Source organism: Cricetulus griseus, chromosome 6 (genome assembly GCF_003668045.3).
Source record: "Cricetulus griseus strain 17A/GY chromosome 6, alternate assembly CriGri-PICRH-1.0, whole genome shotgun sequence".
In the NCBI taxonomy this organism is placed as follows: domain Eukaryota; kingdom Metazoa; phylum Chordata; class Mammalia; order Rodentia; family Cricetidae; genus Cricetulus; species Cricetulus griseus.
Window position 1 is genome coordinate 148826439 of NC_048599.1, and position 20578 is coordinate 148847016.

At 40.1% G+C, this 20578-nt stretch overlaps 2 protein-coding genes across 5 annotated transcripts in view; both read right to left on the reverse strand.

The window, feature by feature from the left end:
• The window catches only part of Dennd1a (DENN domain containing 1A), a 1920886-nt gene that overhangs the window by 1197817 nt on the left and 702491 nt on the right, over positions 1-20578 (reverse strand).
• Strbp (spermatid perinuclear RNA binding protein) overlaps positions 1-20578 on the reverse strand; it is a 117731-nt gene that overhangs the window by 8389 nt on the left and 88764 nt on the right. For 2 of the 4 annotated variants that reach the window (XM_027423572.2, XM_027423571.2), the window contains 5 exons: positions 19802-19936; positions 19302-19442; positions 12947-13070; positions 8092-8136; positions 4765-5713 (listed from right to left, as the gene is read on the reverse strand). In XM_027423572.2, the coding sequence (XP_027279373.1) occupies positions 5637-5713; positions 8092-8136; positions 12947-13070; positions 19302-19442; positions 19802-19936 (522 nt within the window). In that variant the 3' untranslated portion in view covers positions 4765-5636. Of the gene's footprint in view, positions 1-2183; positions 2481-4764; positions 5714-8091; positions 8137-12946; positions 13071-19301; positions 19443-19801; positions 19937-20578 lie in introns of those variants that run through there. The other 2 variants (XR_003486816.2, XM_027423574.2) reach the window with 2 other exon arrangements.

The following is a 20578-nucleotide window of genomic DNA, read 5'->3' on the forward strand; positions in this document are numbered from 1 at the left end:
ACCATCAAAAGCTTTGAATATATGAACTCATCAGATTTCCAAACTCTAGAGGATGGGCTGGAGTGAGAGATTATGTGATTTCCCACATAGTTTCTATCCCTTATCTCTATCTGTGCTGTAAAGCTTATATAACCCAATTCACATTATGGTTGTATTTTTAAAATCTTCCAAAGATCACAGCTTCAAACATTAATGGAAGCTGTTAGCTCCTAACTGAAATATGGTAACGTGGGACAGGCAATTGATCCAACATGAATTCTTTGCTTAATAATAGCCTTTCTGTAAGATACCATTAAGGACTGGGTCTTAAACTGGTCCAGGTTGTGCTGTTAAATGCTCCGGAGACACACAGCCATGGTGAAGCTCATCTTAACTGCTTAGGTTGGCTGTTATCACTGACACCCCACCCATCACCCTCCCAAGCCTCCTAGGAACACTAAGGAACCCATGGTCACTGGCTGCATGGCATCAGATGTTGCAGAGACAAAGTCTAAATGCCATGGTACCTTTTTCTGGTTCTGGGTGACTTGGGGAGGCACTGGCACTAAAAGAGTGGAAATGAAAGGCAGATCATTGAAGGCTGCTTTCAGATGTTACTCTGCTCACAAAGCCCCTGGTTTACAGTCTCCAGACAGGTTGGGGAGAAAACATCATTAGCTAATTTCCCTTAGTATTGACTATTCTCTTCCATTCTAGTCATCAGTGAAAAATAAGAAGCAGGAAAAGTACAGCAAGTGATTTATTATAATGGTAACACTCACCTGCCATTGAAAGAATGTAGTCAGGGTTTACATTTCCCACTGTGTTCTTTGCATGACTACAGAGACTGCTGCCAAGTGGGGCTGCAGTGTGTGCTGGGCCTCTCATTTTCTGAACATACATTTGGATAGAGCATAAGTAGCATAACCAGAGCAGATTTCAGGCCCTCAAAAGTACCAGGGAAATATGCTACTTGAGGAAATCGTCAAGTAACATAAAGTTTGTGATGTTACAAAGTCTACATTATTCAGTATTTTATAATTAAACTACTACATAAATAACTTTTGCCACTGATAATACACTGTTCTCCCAAAGTAGGGTATTTATTTACAACAAGGCCAATTTCCCCAACAAGGAAACTTTCAAATCTCAGACATTCCCACTGGTCAGAGCCTCTATTACCTGGTCCCAGAAAAGGACCTGGCATCAACAGGCACAGGCTCAGGCATGGCACTGCACTGCTCTCTGCTCTGCACTGCTCTCTGCTCTGCACTGTTGTCTGCACTGCACTGTTGTCTGCTCTGTACTGCACTGCTCTCTGCTTTGTACTGCACTGCTCTCTGCTCTGCATTGCACCGCACTGCACTGCTCTCTGCTCTGCCATGCACAGTCTTTAACAGAAGCCAACCTCATAAACTTCAGGTTCTATATGGGAACAAAGTTGTTCCAGCAACCTTAGTGCTACAAATGAACAGAAACTGCTACAGAAAGAACTGTAAAACATCCAATTTATTTGTATGTATCTATCTGTATAAATACAGCTTGAGCACAAACATCTAACATAGTGTGGTGTATTTATGGAGTATACTAAATGAAACAAATCCTTATTAAAGATCTAAACTAACCCCACATCCTTGAAATGAACTCTGTCCACTGAATACAGTGAGAAATAATATTCTAGCTACTACCTAACTTGGAATGGCAGACAAATTCCTTAAGTCGATTTGGTTTCTGTGGACTCAGTATCACCTATCTGAGTCTTGCTCAAGTTGATTCTGCAAATAATTAGCTTAACTTAGCCAATTACACATATTTCCCACAGTTAGTAGTTTTGTCTTTTTTTATTTTTTTCTATTGCTTTTTGTTGTTATTCTTAATGGCTTCTTGCTGTTGCTATATTGGGACATGCAGCACAGGTCAGAGAAGGTTCTCTTCTGGAGAGATTGGCACTTCCACCCTTAGCCTGTGTAGGAACTGCACAAATGAATCCTACAATGCTATAGCAAATCCCAGCTCCTTGGCCAACAGAGTGCCCCACCACTTTAACTCTTCTTAAAGTGTTCCTACCACTGAATTATCATATTCAAACAAGTGCCTCTGTATGTATAATTTACATATACATTATATCCTAAGTTTCTACACACATACACTTGAGTCAGTGAATGTGAAATGTTTCTCTTGAATAAAAAGCATTTACAAGAGTATTAAAACAAATGCTGAAAATTACTATTTTACATTTAGTCCATAAAAATTTAAAGTTAATGCAGTGACATAAGACCTAAGAGATCAAATACATCATATGATTGTCATATATGCAGGTTGTGTTAATTGGTTTTTTTTCTTTAATCAGAAAATAAAAGAGCTTACCTTTGTGTACTGAGATCACAGCTTACAGTCACTATATCTCAGCCTATCTTATACAAGTGATATGGCTACGGAGGTCCGAGGAGAACGAGAATAAAGTGAGATAAACGTGCTGAAAACTGCTTAAAAGTATTAACCTGAAATACACAGAGGGTCCAACACCAGTTTTAAAAATACATTAACGAGGTATTCCCAGCTCTTCAATTAATTATGGTGACTGATTAATGATTTTCAAACATTCACCCAATTTTTGTTAAAGGCTAATCCAAGCATGATCAGTATTTTATTCCCAAGGTTAACAATTTGATATTAAACAACATCAGGAGCTACTTAAACCTAACCCCCTTATTTCAGCATACTATGCACCAAACCTCATCAGCATGAGGTATGTTGGAAATCTATGGAACCATTATGGGCACAAGAGATGGGGCACTCCTGCAGCCTTAAGGGGCACAGGTTGCCAGCCACACCTCTGGTGAAGCGCCGGCCCCCACCAACAGATATGGCTTAGGGAGGACACCTGTCTCAGATAAATTATAATACTGCTAGCTGGACAATCAAAAATGTAAGTGTTCAAGTTATGTGCTAAAAATGATTAGAAAGTGTCAGAGGATAGCATAGCTCACACACAGATTCTACGTTCTACATTAATCTGTAAACTCCCTGACAAGACCTACACTGAAAGGGTTACATCTAGATATTGCTACGTTTCCAAAAGGAGAGCTTTAAAACAGGCATCGTGGCTTTGGACAAAGTATTGCTCTTCTGTAAAATTCTCAGTCATTGTTTTTAAAAAGGGTTAGAGTAGTGGATCTGAAAGCTGGAAAGCCTCAGGGGTCACATTGCTCTTAAGACCAAGATATAGAAATTGCCATTTCAAGCCAGACAACCTGATGGTTCTAGAAGTCAGAGAAGAAATCTTGAGGGCCCAAGTGAATAATAAATGGTGCGACGCTCAGAGGCTGGCAATAGGGGCTGTCAATGAAAAAACCACCTACAGTGGAGAAAAGAGCAGAGAAGCAGAGCTTTATGTTAATTTCACACAACTGGGCGAAGCTTAGAGCTCCATTTATATTTCTCTGCTCTTTCAGCTGTAAGTGGAATTTTCATTACAAAATGAAGGGTGGGAAGGGCAAAAGGTGGGAGGACACTTAATTCATTACAGATTTAAACAGCTGAATTTGCATGGTTACCACTTCTAACATAGGGTTGACAGCTCCATTGTTTTAAGTAAAGCAGAGAAATGTAAAAGTTTGCAGCAACTCGGCAGATTTACAACATGGTTAGTAACTTCCAACAAACAACGAAATTAAGAAGAAAGGGGGAAGACTTGGTAGGAACCATTTGAAATGACGGCCATCATGTTGGAGAACAGCACAGCTCCCTCCTCCATCAGAGAGAGGGTAATATGAAGCAGAGTCACAGACTGCAAAAGTATTTTCTCAAGAGAAATCTCAAGGGAGATTCCAGCCTAGAGTCCAAATTTGATAATCAATTTCAAATAACAATACAACTGCAACTGCCAATTAATAGTGTTTCAAAAACAGAAGAGCACTGTAAATATTTAATTAATAAAAACTAAACACTAGCAGCCATGCTTTTTCTTCTCAGTGATGGCTCTGTTTCATCCATAGGTCAGCAAAACAAATCAATTAACATGAAAACTCCCAGCTGCAAAGGGGCCCTGCTCAATCGTCTTGCCACTAACACACATGATGAGAATGACAAGTTAAAGCTATTTCCAGCAAGTGACAAGGTTTTATTAAAGTATCACCCACCACTAGTAGAAACAAAGGGTCAGGAAAGGAACAAATGACTGCGCGATATGCATCTGAGAAGGGCCTCCATGCCCATCGTGCCCTTGCTTCCAAAGGAGCCTGGCATGTAAGTTAGTGAAGACCACTTTCGAGTGATGGGCACTGCTTGGTTTTGAAAAGGAATTTAACAGAAAAGTGGTTATTTCCTACTAATTCATCTTTAAGACACAGTAACTTGTAAATGTTTACAGTGGATGACACTGTCACCTGAATGGGGGTGAATACCTTAATGAAACCATTACCTTCTAGTAACATCATCAGCTTTCCAAACAAGGTGAGAATGCAAGTGAAGACTTGGGTCTGCACCCTTCACAGAACAGCACAATGTTACTGACTCGGTTCCCACCAGAGTAACCAGGTGTCTTAAAAGTAAATGCTGACCCATGGCTGAAACCTGTCACTTTTCACAGCAGCACTCAACAAGAACTGGGACAATTGGAGAGCGAGTTTTTATGGGGATCCTGTTGCTGCTTTAGATTCTGATATCATTGAAGAGGAAAGGAGACCCTTCAAGGAATCCCAGAAAAACTGCTAATCATCTACCTTCATGAAAAAGGAGTGAACAGAGTCTTACAGAGTGAAGAAGGCCACAAGAACAAAAGAGGGTGATTGATTAATTTATTTTTTTAACTTTGTAATTCGTAAACTGAAATAATCACAATCCTCCCTCCCCACCTTTGAGTGGTGCCATCATTTTGCTAAGCAATGCTGGGGTAACAGTGTAACTTTCATTGGGCTGCTCTTGTACAACTGGGGCACAAAGAGCTCACAAAGGAAATAGACTGAGTCGGCTAACAATGACCTCTGCTTTGTGTTAGCAGCTTGTTACAAATGAATGGGTTTCTAGGGCTAAATTATTATTAGTTTGCAATTCTTGAAATTTGATACCAAAACATATCAAAAATAATAAGCTAAAACAATATTCAAACCCATATTTTATTGGCTTTAGTTACACACTTCATTATTTACAAAGTTAAGGTTTAAATGAAAGTTTCTACTATTTTGAAAAAAAAAATAACTACAGCCCAAATTAAAGTGCCCTGGGGCAAGCACATCAATCAGCTATGAATCCATGGCTGCATCAGGAACCAGGCAGTACTCTGTGTTACAACAAAGCAGTTTATTTGTGATCAGTGTTGAGACTCTATACATCCTTCACAAATTTAACTTTACATAATCTGATACTCTCTGAGAACGTCAACTTTGAGCTGCTAGACTTACTTCCCTACAACAAAGGGGCTGGTATAAATTATTTCCAGGAATGAGGTACCGTTTCACAGAACTGGTTTCTTTTTGTTTGTTTTCAAGTTTTAGAGAACTGAATTTGCATTTGTTAAAATCAAAAAGTAGGAAAGATGTTCTTTACAAATAATTTTGATCAAGTATGTTCAAAGAAAGCAGGATAAAAAGGCTTTTTCTCTAACATTCTGCATTGTACTGTACTGTTGTTCAATAGGAATAAGCTTCTGTCATTTACTAAAAGAATGAGTAGTGGGGAACAGGATATGTTGGGAATTTCATAACGGGTAACAGAACCATTCTCTTGGGCAAACCTACAGAGAAAAGAAACGGAGAGGACTCCAATAAAAATTTCAGGTTAAAAAATTCTTACAATAATTATCATTAACCATTTCCAGATTAGTCAGTCTACTTTATACCATTTTGGAAGAGGCTCACAAATCCCTCACAAATCAATTGCTCTTGTATCTTGATACATAATGTTTTCTGCTCAAGAGTAAAATGCCCGTATCACAGAACGATACTCAGAAATGACATCTGAGTGAGTGAGCATGAATTCAAAAAATCAAAAGCAATGCTAGTGATTAATATTTTTTGTCCTAAAGTGACTCTAGAAATGCATGTGGCATATGACATATTAAGGAAAAATATGTCAAGATATAAGTCTTTCTGTTTGGGCCTCAACTCCCAGGAAAGACAGCTCCAACCAGAGTCACCAACCAGGTATTTGTTTCCTCATGGGCTACCACTAATTTGACATGGCAAATCTGGAAAGATTAATACTGTTTTCTTAATTTGTAATTAATACGTTCTTGTGGCCTCACAAACTCCTGCACACTAAGGAGGATTTGAAATCTGCCCGTCTTTATGCTGATGTTTAACCTAGGAGAAATCACAAAGCAGCAACAGCAGGTATTCAAGAGCACCAGATGATCAGAGGAGATAACCCCACATGCAACAGCTTTACAAAGGCCAAAAGACATATTTACCTTACAGCCAAAATAAAGCATTGTTTTTAGTAGATTTGCATCACAGTAACATTTAGAAACCAAATCTTTTATGTGAAAAATGGGGCATCAAATTACAGCAGCTTTGGAAGTCAGTTATATGGCACATGAAAGAGAGGAGCCTACTGAGGCTCAGAGGCCACAGGGTGAGACAGTGTTAAGGATGGACCAGGAAAGAAAACTTAAAAAAAAAAGACTGAGGAAAACACAGATGTAACTGAAGAGTCTAAAAACCAGTTTTTTTTTTTTTTTTTAAAGAAAATGTCTCTAACAACACTTTATTAGAATTCATCTTATCATATGACAGACACACAGACTCAGAGCAGAAGCACTGTCTGTGTGTGAAACGTGTTGTGTCTGCATTAACAGACTGACTCCATTCTGGAAGGATGAAGTGTTCGGGGCTCAAAAGCTAGGGAGAAAGGGTAAATGCCAATGGTCAAACTAAAAAGAATCTGACTGTCTGAATTCAGAAAGAACTGTAGGTAAAAACATATTCTTGGACTAGTCCCCTACCCCCATATCTGGGATTACTCTAATTGAGAATATGGGGAAGCCTGAGCCATGTGGGAGTGTGCCAGAGGAAACAACTAGGCAAAGCACTTAAGTCTAGGCTCTGCACTTTGCCTAAACAAAACTCCCTACATGCATGTGACCCTTGCCAAATTATTCAAACTCTACACTTGAGCAATGTCTAAGGACCTGTAACTGTCATCAAAATAAAAATGGTAAAGCTGATGTATGAAGAGAAAGGGCACAAGGTGAAGGTCTGAGCTCATGGAGAGGACTCACGCCACAAACAGCGATGCATGGAGGACCTTCGCCTTCCGTGTGCATGCACACCTGGTTTGGGGCCGTGTGGACACACACACACACACACACACACTCGCACACACTTATTTGCTCTCTTCTCTCATTGACAAGCATCCTGTAGATGGTGGCTGATTCCATAACATACAGCACCTGAGTTACGAAAGATGTCTAAGAGCATATCACTGACTCCAAACCTACTGCCTCCATTGCCACATAAACCTCATTCAAAAGTTATCCAAAGGGCCATTAGCACATAGCTACTGCTAGTTTTTACTTTGAAAGGGAAAAACTCAACAAGCCTAGGATTTTCTAGCATCAGCTACTGACTTCTGGAAGAAGGAACAGGTAACGTTGACAATAAACCCCATCATCTCTGTGGGACCAATGGCATCTATCCATTCCCAAAGCAGAATGTATAGCAAAGACATATACATGTATAGTAGGTACAAATTTGAAGTGATAGCTCCCTTTGCTTGACTCAAATAACCCACATTCATAAAATCCTATACCGAAAACAACAATGCATCCATGTAACTGGCAGGTGGCTGAACTAAAAACTGGGTGTGGCCCTTCAGTAGCCTTTGAATGGAGTATAGGTTGGCTGTAAGAATTACTTCAAATATTTAATTTCAATATGGTCAGAAACAGGCAATAAGAACAAGCAGTTCTCCAATCAGGCAAAGCAGAGAGAAGAGCAACTTCAACCAAACCAAGAACCACAAGGTTGTGGCATTTTCAGACGGAATTTAAGTTGGTCACTAGAATGATTAGATCTGAGAATCTCCAACTTGTTTATGGCAACCCTGGTTACAGACTATGTTCTGGGTGCTGTGAAAGTGTGCTAAGAGGAATCAGTAAGAAGGTGTACATACCATATGCAGGGGCAGCAGTGCTGTAACCATATGGTGTTCCATAACCTGGGGTAGAGAAGAATAGAGAAATCAGTACAGGCCCACAGGGAGCGCCCCCAACTCCGGAAGGCCAATAGCACCCCTACAGAGTAGTCCAGCCACTTCCTAGTCCTGCTTAGGTTTAGAAGCCTAAGAGATTTCCATAACTTCCCCTAACCTCCTCCTCCTTTGTCCTGTTCACTTGTGTTCTTTCTCCACCTGCACTTCTACCTTGTACTGTCATCATCTACTTGCCTGTATGCTCCACTACAGTGGCAGAGATCAAAGTGTACCTTTGTATCACCTAAACCTAGCAGAATAAGCAGCATTTGTTAGCCAAAATAATACTTAGAACCACCATAACTACCAATTTCTAAAAGATGGAACTTGGAACTTTCCATGGCTCCTTTCAGAAAAGAGTGACGGAGCATGCAGAATCCTCAAATGCCATTGAAGAGCATGTATGGGTCAGGTTATGATCCCAGTGACAAGGTTCACTGAATATCAGGCCCCAACTCAGTCTCTCTGTAAAAGTTGGCAACTTGATATATAATATCTCTTGACTATTTAAAAAAAACATTGATGATAGTAAGTTAATACTACTAAGAACACAACTGCATTTGATTGAGTTAATTCTGGCATTAACTGCTCACGAATCCTTAAACAAAGAGCATGTAATCTGCCATACTCCCATCTTTTAAATGGGAAAAACCCGAACTTCTTTGTAGTGTTGCTGTAAGGTTTAGATATACCATGTTAATATAAACAATAAATTCTCATCTTTCAGAAAAACAATCCAAAAGCATATAAATATGAAATGGTTTGGCCAAGTCCCAGGGGACACATTTTAAGTGGTCTGTACAGCAAAGTTCCATCATGGTCATGAACACTAGTAGTAATCCCAGCACAGATGCTAAGGCAGGCCTAGGATTCATGTAGTAAGGTTCCAGAGCAGACTAAACTATGAATCAAGATTCTGTCCCTAGATAACACATAGACACAAAGCATGGTGGCCAACAACTTTAAATCTCAGGGTTGAGAGCCAAAGACAGGTATATCTCTGTAAATTCAAGGTCTACAAGTTAGCAAGTTCCAGACCAGCCAGGGATTTAGTGAGACCCTGTCTGATGGAACAATACAACATGAATACTATATAAAGCCTTACTCAAATCTTGATTTTTCATATCATATCACAACTGTTCTAGAACTACGTAGGCTATTCAAAATGGCTTATCCTTGAGACTGGCATCAAGTATCAACTCCCCAGGCCTGCTATCTCCTCTAATGCCCAACCCATGATGTTATAGCTTCCCATATTGCACTACACTCAATCAAACATCTGTTTCTGCCACATCTGACCCTGAGCACTCAGTGGGGCAAAAGCTGGGACTTAGGCACCTTTGCTCAGCTTTTATAAAGCACTCAAGCATATGCCAGACAGATGCCACTTTTTACTCTGCAGTGAAAATGGGGATAGGACAATCACCATACTCACTAACTGTAAATTTCAAGAGGAAACAATACAGCTAAGATAAACATAAGGAAAAGCAGAGAGTAGCCAAGGTCAAAATAAAAAAACGTTTTTAAAAATTTGTATTTTCATATTTCATAAATGTATTCCAGGGAATGAGAGCTATTTCCTTAAAAGTTACAATGTCAAAAGTTTTCCTGAAAGAGTTGAAACTACAACTACTTAAATTGGCCAGTGATCAGGACACTAGATTCTAACCCCGACCATTAACTAGCAAGGCATCTGAATTACATAAAGACTCTCTGAGCATCAGTGCTATGCACAGCAGCTCAGTGGGCAGGGAAGTTAAAGTACATGGAAAAAGACCTATGCCATCCCTGCTGGACATAAGACACTACACTGATGAGAGATGTCCTTCTGTATATATGTTTCTCATATTGGTTGATGAATAAAACACTGATTGGCCAGTAGCCAGGCAGGGATTATAGGCAGGGCTACCAGATGAGGAGAATTCCGGGAAGTGGAGGCAGAGAGAAGCACCAGGGAGATGCCATGTAGCTGCCCAAGGAGTAACATGCCAGATTACGAGTAAGCTACAGCCTCGTGGAAATACACAGTTTAATAGAAATGGGCTAATAATTAAGAGAGAGCTAGCCAGTAAGAAGCCTAGTCATTGGCCAAACAGTTCATAATTAATATAAGCCTCCATGTGTTTATTTGGGGCTAAATGGCAGCAGGACCAGGCGGGAAAGAAACTGTCTACACTCCACAAAGGGTATAAACTCAACAAAATCTACATTAACTTTAACACTTTCTTGCCCATAAAAGAACTGTTTTAATTTTCATTTTTTTTAAACTTCAGGAGACAAGCCTTGTCCAGAAGTAAAAGCAATGGCTTAAGACAAAAGATCTGACAACCAGGAAATAATAATCCCACTCAGTATCACTGTACTAAACGCAGCTGCATACTCCTCAGGCAGGAAGCCAATGACATACTATCTGGCAATGATAGACATTACCAGACTGAGCCCCAAAGGAACACACCATCAAATAACAGCCTCATCTCAAAAAATACCCACTGTTGAATAAGGCTAAAGATACTAATTTTTCAGTAAAGAAAGAAAGGTGCACAGAAAGATATCTTAATGTTGGACATACCCATTTTCTTTCAAACATATTTTAGTATTCTTCATCCCATGAAATGCCACAGTAGCTTCCTCACCAACCTTGGCGGTACTTATTTTTTCCCCACTGTCTTTTTTGAGACAGGGTTTCGCTGTGTGTGGCCCTGGCTGTCCTGGAACTCACATCATACACCAGGCTGGCTTCAAACTCACAGAGATCCACCTGTCTCGGCCTCCCAAAAGATGGGATCAAAGGCGTGTGCCACCACCACCCAGGACACTCCTCTTGAAACTTCACTCAGTCTAAATACTCCACCTATGAACAATGTTGATTCATGTGATCTGTTCACAACTTGTCTTCCATCTACTGGTTTCCACAGTGTACCGTAAGAGTAGCACATCTACAAGCTTGTACCATTATGCCCATGTCTGTCCCTGCATCTATTCTTGACCCTATAGAAGGAGTAATATTTATAAATAACACCTAATTTTGCCTCTATCCTTAGAACCCTTGATAACTTCCTACTGTACTTAAGATTCTAAAACAAAATCTAAGCCATGGACTCAAGGACTGGGTAACTCATCAACTTTAACTCACATTACCCACCACACCTTGCTCTTCCCACTGTTGTGGGATGTTTGCACACTGTGAAAATGTATTGCTGTGACTGGTGTAATAAAAAGCTGAACAGCCAATAGCTAGACAGGAGAGATAGGTGGGACTACAAAGCAGAGAGAGAACAATGGGAAAAAGGAGGAGATACAAAGCAAGCAGTATGTGCAGGAGGAGCATTAATAGCCACAAGCCACATGGCAGAATACAGATTAATATAAATGGATTAATTTAAGTTATAAAAGCTAGTTAGGAACAAGCCTAAGTTATATATAATAAAAGCGTCCCTGTCATTATCTGGGAGCTAGCAGGCCAGAAGAATTGTTACATCCCACTACTCATGTTTTCCACCCTCCAAATTATATAGTTTCTGCTTCATCAAATGGGTCAAGTCCCCATCATTAGTACAGTGGCCGGGCCTCCAAGAGCTAAGAAGAAACGTGCAACTCTAACACATCTCTTCCACAACCACTCTCCCTTCCTTCCTCCCCACTCCAGCATTGTAGCCTCATAACCAGTAGTTTAAAGTGTCCATTCAGAATGGAAGCCACCTCATATGGGAGATAAGACTCTCTTCTCTGACTTTTTTTTTATTATTATTAATTATGTATACAGTGTTCTGCTTGCATGTGTCCCTGAAGGCCAGAAGAGGGCACCAGACTATGTTACAAATAGTAGGGAGCCACGATGTGATTGCTGGGAATTGAACTCAGAACCTCTGGAAGAAGGGGCAGTGCTCTTAACCCGAGCCAGCCCTCTTCTCTGACTTTTAGGAAAATTTCTAGAAAATGTTCGGGCACATAATAAACTTTTGCCTTCAAAAGAACCTCGTTTCTCTATTCAGAAAGCCTCCAACAGTAGTGAATCTCTGCACATCCCAGCCTTCTCAGTTACACTTTCTAACTCTCCAAACACTCCATTCCAGTGTCAATTCTTCAGGGAAGCCTTTGTGCACCCACTAGGCTAGATCATGTTACTCTGTTACATTCTTATGAAATGATGCCTACATCTCCTCCCAGACTCATCTCAGGGTTAATTTGTTTTGTCACTTGCTTACTTTTGTTACTGGGATTTGTCACTGGGAGTGCTGGGATTAAAGGCCTGAACCACCAATACCTGGCTAATGTCTAGCATATAATGGGCTCTGGAAAAATAAAGTGCATCCACCCTCAAAATCTCCCCAACACTCACACTCCTCTCTTCCTCCCCCCTTCTCTCTCTCATTTTTCTCTTTTTTGCTTTGTATTTCTTTGACTGTTCTCAAATACTGAACTTCATAAATGCTAATTTAGCCAGAATTCACCCCTATTAAGAAGTCCCATAGCAATTCTGGGAAACCAAGCATGACTGTAGGATCCTCCACAGAATACACCCTGCTCTGCTGTCCAAACACCATAATTTGTAGAACAGCTTTTAGATTCTTCCCCGGCAAAATACGCTCCTTCATCCAAGGTCAGTCATGTTTGTCTTTCTTTTCCCTCCAGAAAGGCGTGCATGTGTGCATGCATATGATAGTCCTCTTACACATGTGCAGCATTCCCAGAGACTACATACAACTTGAGAATGAGGAAATGCTCTTCTTCAAGCCTGCAATCAAAAAGGCATTTGATCTTTGCAAGTGGCACTAACCTGGTGCTATATAGCCAGGAGCTGCTGTAGCCCCCACGAACGCTCCCCTTGTCAGAGTTCCTCTTCCTCTGCCCCGAACTGCCTGAACTGCTGCAGATACTGCTGTATTCACAACACCCTTTGCCTGTATTAACAACAATAATAATTTCATCATTGAAAGAACTTTCAACCTCTCATCTGCTATAGAACGTCAGGTGAGCCAGTAAACCATCTACAGGTAGACTCCGCAGTGGACTATCTGCAAAACAGAAATGACAGCTATCTTTAAAAAAAAAAAAAAATTCATTTATTTTACTATTTTACAATATATCCTGACCACAGCTTCCCCTCCCTTCACCTCTCTCAGTCCCCCCCCCCCTTAATGATTCATTAGACCCTAAGTTTCTTAAGTCCATCATCAGGATCACTGCTGGGCATACAGAGGGGCACCCTCATCCTCTCTCAGACAACAGCAGACTTCCCTGAAAAACTCAGGCAGCCAATCTCACTGTATAAGTTTCAAGTTAGATTTCAAACTAAGGATAACACATTTTCTACTAGTTGGTAGGAAATACACACTCTTCTTTTTTGAAGCAGGAGACACCCAAAAGCACATCCAAGGAAGTAACATGTGCGCTAATACAAGAACATACAGCACTGCTCAGTACAGAAGGAAAGTTGGGGGATGGGGAAGGGGTGCAGGGGTTGGTTGCAAAGACAGTGTAACATGTTCGACTGTTTCTATATAACTCAGAAACTAAAGAAATCTCTTAGGATTCCCAAATAGTGGGTTAAAATCCTTAACAGATGTGTAACACTGCTATCACTGTAAATCTACATAGTTCAACCAGAAAAGATTTCTTTAAAAGCAGGTGCCTATGGGGGTAAGTAGGGGGAGTGAGAGGAGAGGAGAGAGGGGGAACTGGGATTGCAATGTAAAAAATAAATTAACAAAAAAAAAACAAACAAGAAATAGGTGCCTATCGTGTACCATACAGGGTGGCTGTGGGTTGTGAAAACCATGCCAACCCTGCTTGTCTTATGAGTTGGATGATGGTGCTCTGGGAGGAGCTCTACTTTTGGGGAACGGCCATTTGCCATGTGCCAGCAATCTCACATAACTACAATTATTGTTAAAGCTGGCACCATAGGAATAAAGAGCCTGGTGATGCCATGTTCCTAACAGCCTAGATGTGCATCCTCAGGAAAAAAAAACAAGAGAAACAGTTTCTCACTGCCAGTCTTTCTTTCCCCACACTATCGCCTCAGCCAGAAGTAGCTATGAAGGAAATAAATGATGGCCAACATCTAAGACAGAGTAGATCCGAGCATGGTGGTGAATATACATCCCAGCATTTAGAAGGCTGAGATGGTAGGATTGTAAGTTAAAGATTGGCCTGCGTTACAGAGTGAGAACAAGTCTCAAAAAATCCAACTACCCAGGCAAGCAACCAACCCAGCCACCCACCCAAGGCAAAGCTAAATGGAAGAAATAAATACAAGCAACATTTAATAGTGGGGAACTGAAGGAACATGTACTCACTACCATGATTTTCTCAGCTGTTCTCTGTTTATCTTAAATTTCAGATTACAGGACGGATAAACATCCTGAGAAGCAAATAGAGACTGGACCCTAGGCAGCAATTTTCTCGGCACCAAATGAAGGCAGTTGTGGCTAGAATTAAAGCAGCAGCAAGTTCCCTGACACCTGTGACTCTGCTTTGCCGGGCCCTCTGGCTTTCCTTCTTGTCTATATAGATTGGTTTTCTCCCTATGTATCCACATGGAAATTAAAGTTGCTTTTCCCTTTCATCATTTAAAAGGAAGAGAGGGATCAGTTTGGGTTTTGTTTTGTTGTGGTTGTTTTAGAACTCACTTTATGGACCAGACTTAGCCTCAAACTCACAGAGATCCACGCCCGGCTACAATTATCACTTTTAATTAGCAGACAAAGTACAGTGGTTTCACTGTCACATTTGATATGTACTTTGTTTTTCCTTGATCCTCCTCCCCTAATCCCTTTCTTCTCCCAGTGCCTTTGACAGGGAACTTCATCAATTAATCATGTTACTACCTACAAGTTCTTAATTTCTTTCTTTCTTGGTTTTTCGAGACAGGGTTTCTCTGTATTTCTTTGGAGCCTGTCCTGGAACTCACTCTGTAGACCAGGCTGGTCTTGAACTCACAGAGATTCGCCTGCCTCTGCCTCTCAAGTACTGGAATTAAAGGTGTGAGTCACCAACGCCCGACAAGTTTCTTAATTTCTTCCTCTGTAAAATGTACTGGTGTTCTACCCTCCTATAATGGATTTACCATATGTAAAAGAATCTAACGTTTCATTGACATTCAAATAGTCTTAAGTTCCTTTCATTGATCTAAACAATGTATTTGTCTCTATCACATAATATATTCAGACATTAGTGTCACCATCAGTACTCACTATGAGAAAGACTGTGTCTTATATTTTACTCACATTATCTTTTTTTTTAACCTCAGAAATATGTATGTAATTGAGTCGTAAGATATGTCTAAAAATGTCTTTGTAATACAAAAATGAAGGAGTGGAAAATTCTCATGCTAACAAATGTAACTAAGAGGCCATCTTTTCCAAATATCTTATAAAGATATAGGTAGGTCTCCAGTGGCACTGACATTCCCAAAGCAGTTGTCTACACAGACAACACTGTCCTATTTTGTGCTGCCCAAAGAGGAGAGTCTCTGTCTTCCCCCCTGCCCCCCCTTAAACAAACAAATAACAAACACCAACTGCCACTCACAATGTGGGATGGCATGGCAGTAAGAAAGTGGATGAATAGCTGCAGATTTGGGGTCAGTAAGATCCAGCAGTCAGGCAGTGACCCAAACTAGACAAATGTTTCTACTACAAAACCCAAAGCACCTCCATTCCTCATTGTACCAATGAGGACTTCATTCTCCATAAAATTATGGGCAGAAACCGTAATACAGAGAAGTGTCTTGATGTATATTACTTATAACCTATCCCAAAGAGACAGCTACCAAGACATTAAGAATAAACAGTTTCGCAAAGCTTAAGTGGCACATAAGCAAATTTGAGGACAGAAATCACAGGATCATCTCAACAGGTGCAGAAAAGGCTTTCTGACAAAGTTCAACATATTTTCATAATTACAAAAAATAAATAAATAATCCAGAAGAGGGTCAATAAAATTGTGGTGATATTTTGTTTATGATCTAACAAATAAAGCTTGCCTGAAGATAAAAATGCAGAGCTGAATTACTAGTTACCACACCTGAGCCAGTAGCTACCCATAGAAGCCAGCACTCGGGAGACAGAGGCAGACGGATCTCTGAGTTCAAGGCCACCCTGGGCTACATGAAAGTGAATCAGTCTAAAAGAGAAATAGAGTGCACACAAAGGGGATCCCAGCACTTGGAATGACACACCTTTAATCCCAGCACTAGGGAGGTGGAGACAGGGAAGAGACAGGACCTCAGTGCAGTCTGAGGATCAGTGCAGTTGGAAGCAATGTGGTCTGAGCATTGGTAGAGGTGAGAACTCTCTAGTGGCTGACCACTCTGCTTCTCTGATCTTCGGCTTTAAACTCAGTGTCTCTTGAGATTTTGATTATTTGTGCTACATAAAATGGCTTAACAGGTAGGGGAGATTGCCACTGATCCTGATGAATTGAGCTGGAACCCCATAGACCACATGGTATAGAACTGAATCAATTCCCGCAAGTTATCCTAACTTCACATGCACACCTTGACATGTATGCTTCCCCTCTGCAACAAATGAATAACTTAAAAGTTAAAAAAAAAAAAGCCTCAAAGAAACTAGGAATAGAAAGAACATACCTCAGCACACACACAAAAAATGTTATATACAACAAATTTAGAGCTGACATTACACTAAAAATGAGAAAGTCAGAAATGAGATGGATGCCTCTTTTTTCTGTTATTTAATATAGTGCTTAAAGTCCTACTTAGAGCAGTAAAATGAAACATGGGGAAGAGAGAAGAAGTCAAATTACCCCTATTTGCTAATGACAAGATCCTACACTTACAAGACCCTAAAGACTTCACAAAAGAAAGGTAAATCTAATAACTACACTTAGCAAAGTGGCAGAATATCAAATTAACAAAAATTATTAACTTTGATATATGTAACAAACTTGCCAAATTCTTAACAGCTTCTAACCAAAATACCCAGGAATAAGCTTAATCAGTGATGAATATTTATAGTGAACTTTAAGACTGGAAGCAGCATAATAGCTCATCTCAAATTACACTACAGAGCCATAGTAACAGCAACACCATGTTACTAGCACAAAACAGCCAAAGATCAATGGAGTAAACCAGAAGATCTAGAAATAAGCCCACACAGCTACAAACAATTGTTTGACAAAGGTGTCAAAAACATACATTGGGCCAAAGACCACTTCATCAACAAAAGGGATATCTACAGGCAGAGGAATGAAACTAAAGCCCAATCTCTTCCTCCAAACCCCCCAAATAAAAAATAAAAATAAAAATATAATTTATCAAAGGCCTTAAAGAAAGACCAGAAACTCTGAAAGTGCTAAGGGAAAACATGTGAAGAAACAGGCACAGGCAGGGGCTTTCTGAAAGAATTCCAGCAGCAATAGGAGACAAACTCAAGAATGGACAGATGGGGTTGCTTCCACTACACAGCAAAGAAAACCATCATCAAAATGACAGATAACACAGTATGCAAAATGGGAGAGAAATCTTGACTACCACACAGGGAATTATTGACAATTTGTAAAGAACTCCAAAATTTAAATACCAAAAAAAAAAAAAAAATCATTCAATAAATGAGCTAATGAATTGAATAGACACTTCTCAGAGGAAAAACATAAATGGCCATGAATGTTTTAAATAATGTTGAATAAAACCTTAAACATCAGAAAAACAAAGATAACTACATTGAGGTTCCATCTAACCCAAGTGAGTACAATTGTCAAGAATACAGGGCTGGAAGTATAGAAAAGTTGTAGAGTGTTTGTCTAGCATGCCCAAGGCTCTTAGATATACCTACCTGTGTGGCCCCCCCACCCTAACAACACATACAGAAACAACAAATTCTAGCAAGGATGTAGATTATGAATCCTTATTCATAGGGCCTAGAGAAATGGTTCAGTGGTTGGGAGAACTGGATGCTCTCTTAAAGGACCCAGATTCAATTCCCAGAACCCACATGGCTGCTCACAACTGTCTTTAACTCCAGTTACAAGGGATCCATAGCACCAGGCATACACATGGTGCACATATATATGTTTGTGCAGGCAAAATATCTATACACACAAAGTATTTTTGAAGAAGAAGAAGAAGAATATTTATTTACTGCTGGTAGAAATGTAAATTTGATAGCTACTATGGAAATCAAAGGTTCCTCAAAAAACTAAAAGCAGAACTACAGTGTAACACAGCTACACCACTCCAAAGAATTCTAATTCTATACTAAACAGATACTTGTACATCCGTATCTATTGCTATAGTATCTACAATAGTCAAGATACAAAATCAGCCTAGAAGTCCATCAACAGATAAACGGATAAAATGTAACTGGGGGGGAGGGGCGGACAGAGGCAGACAGACACTTTAGTGATAAAGAAGATGAAATTATTTCCAGAAAAATGGATGGAAATGGTGATTATTATGATATACAAAATAAAACCATTTGGGAGGCAGAAAGTACCAGCAGTGGGGAAGAAGGAATTGGGACAGGGGAGAGGGCAATGGGTTGGGAGAACAAAGTACAGTGACAAACATGTATAAAAATGTCACAATAAGCCATGCCACGGTGGTGCCCACTTTAATCCCAGCATTCGGTAGGCAGAGGCAGGCGGATCTCTGAGTTTGAGGCCAGCCTGGTCTACAGAGAAAGTTCCAGGACAGTCAGGACTACACAGGGAAAACTCTGTCTGGAAAAACCAAAAAGAACAGTCACAATGAAACCCCTTATCTTATATGCCAATTAAAAATATCATGGGAGTAAGGGAATGGCTCAGCAGTTAAGAATTGGTACTTCTCTGAGTCTGGTTTCCAGTGTCTACTGGTGGCTCACAACTGCCTTTACCACCTCCACCTCCAGTCAGCTTCAGGGGATTTCCCACCCTATTCTGGGCTCTATAGGCACCCGAACACATGTAGCATATATTCATAGAGACACACATACATATGTGGCCCTGGTTGGTTTGAAACTTGGGTATCTAGACTAGGCTGGCCTAGAACTCACAGAGATCCATCTGCCTACCTCGCTTTCCAAGTGTGAACTTAAAACATAAAATAAAATTTTTGAGGAGACAGTTAAAAAATGGCAAATGAGCAGGAAATTGAACTTGTGAATATTACAAGGTTGCTTCACTCATACCTGAGGAATGATCTTTTTTTTCTTATTATTTGCTGCATTGGGTCCAGAAAACAACTTCTCTAAGGCAGCTAGTGCTGCACTTGCCTTGGCCACTTTCTTGTTTGGACCTGCACCTCTAAATTTCTGTCCATCTACTTCTACCTGAAAGTAAAAACAGCACTTTACAACTCCTCATATGTGATTTTATTTCAAAAACATCACAGGCTGGAGAAATAGTTCAGTGGCTAAGAGCACTTGAGGCTCAAGACCTAGATTCACTTCTCGGCACTGACATGTACTCAACAGGCAATGATAAACATACATACATACATACATGCAAGCAAAACATTAGTACACATAAAGTAAAATAAACAAAAAAATTTTAAAGAATGTCATAACGAAGAAAATAATGAAGTTAAATAGTGTTCATAACTCATGGATGTCTAAAATGCTTTTTACTATCAGTTCAAAAATATGTCTGTGAGATGAAAAATAAGGTGGGCATGTATCTAGGTACATACCTCCATTACAAAGCGCTTGTCATGACTTCCACCAGTCTCTGAGATGAGTTCATACTTGAGACCTCTCCTTTTTTCATTGAGCTCCATTACAGGGTTTTTGCCACTTGCTGTGAGGATGGGACCCTGAGTTCTTACCTGAAAGATGACAGGGAAGATAGAAGTTCAATTTAGACTTCAGAACATGGAATTTCTTTTTAATATAATTATGCTAAAAAGTAAACGTGTTAATTCTACTTTAAAACATTTAAGAGACAAAATGAATTACCTTTGTCCCCTCATGGCAAAACAGAATCAAAGGTGCTGAAACCCTGCAAGCGGTAATTGCTGTGGTCATCTCAACAGCCTGCCTTTGAAGCAGGACTGCCCCCATTCAGAAACCCAAGCTAACCTTGCCTGGTGGAACTCGAGTTTTATAGTCTCATTCTTCCTGCTACCAGCTTCCAAGAGCTGGGATTACAGCCATATGCTGTCACATCCATAAAGAATTACTTTTTAAAGGCAATCAGGATAGTTTTGTTAAAATAGACATGCACACCTGGCTTTAACAGGCTAAGTGCTAGACCAATCATGAGTGGGCATCAAAGGAGAAGTGAGAATTACTAAGTGCAGTTTGGCAATATGGGGGTGAGGATACATTACAACCTTATTAGAAGGTTGAGTCCAAACCACAAAAACCCTTTTCATGCAAACAAATAGGCTTTATTCACACACACACACACACACACACACACACACACACACACACACACACACACACACCAGCACATACAAATCACC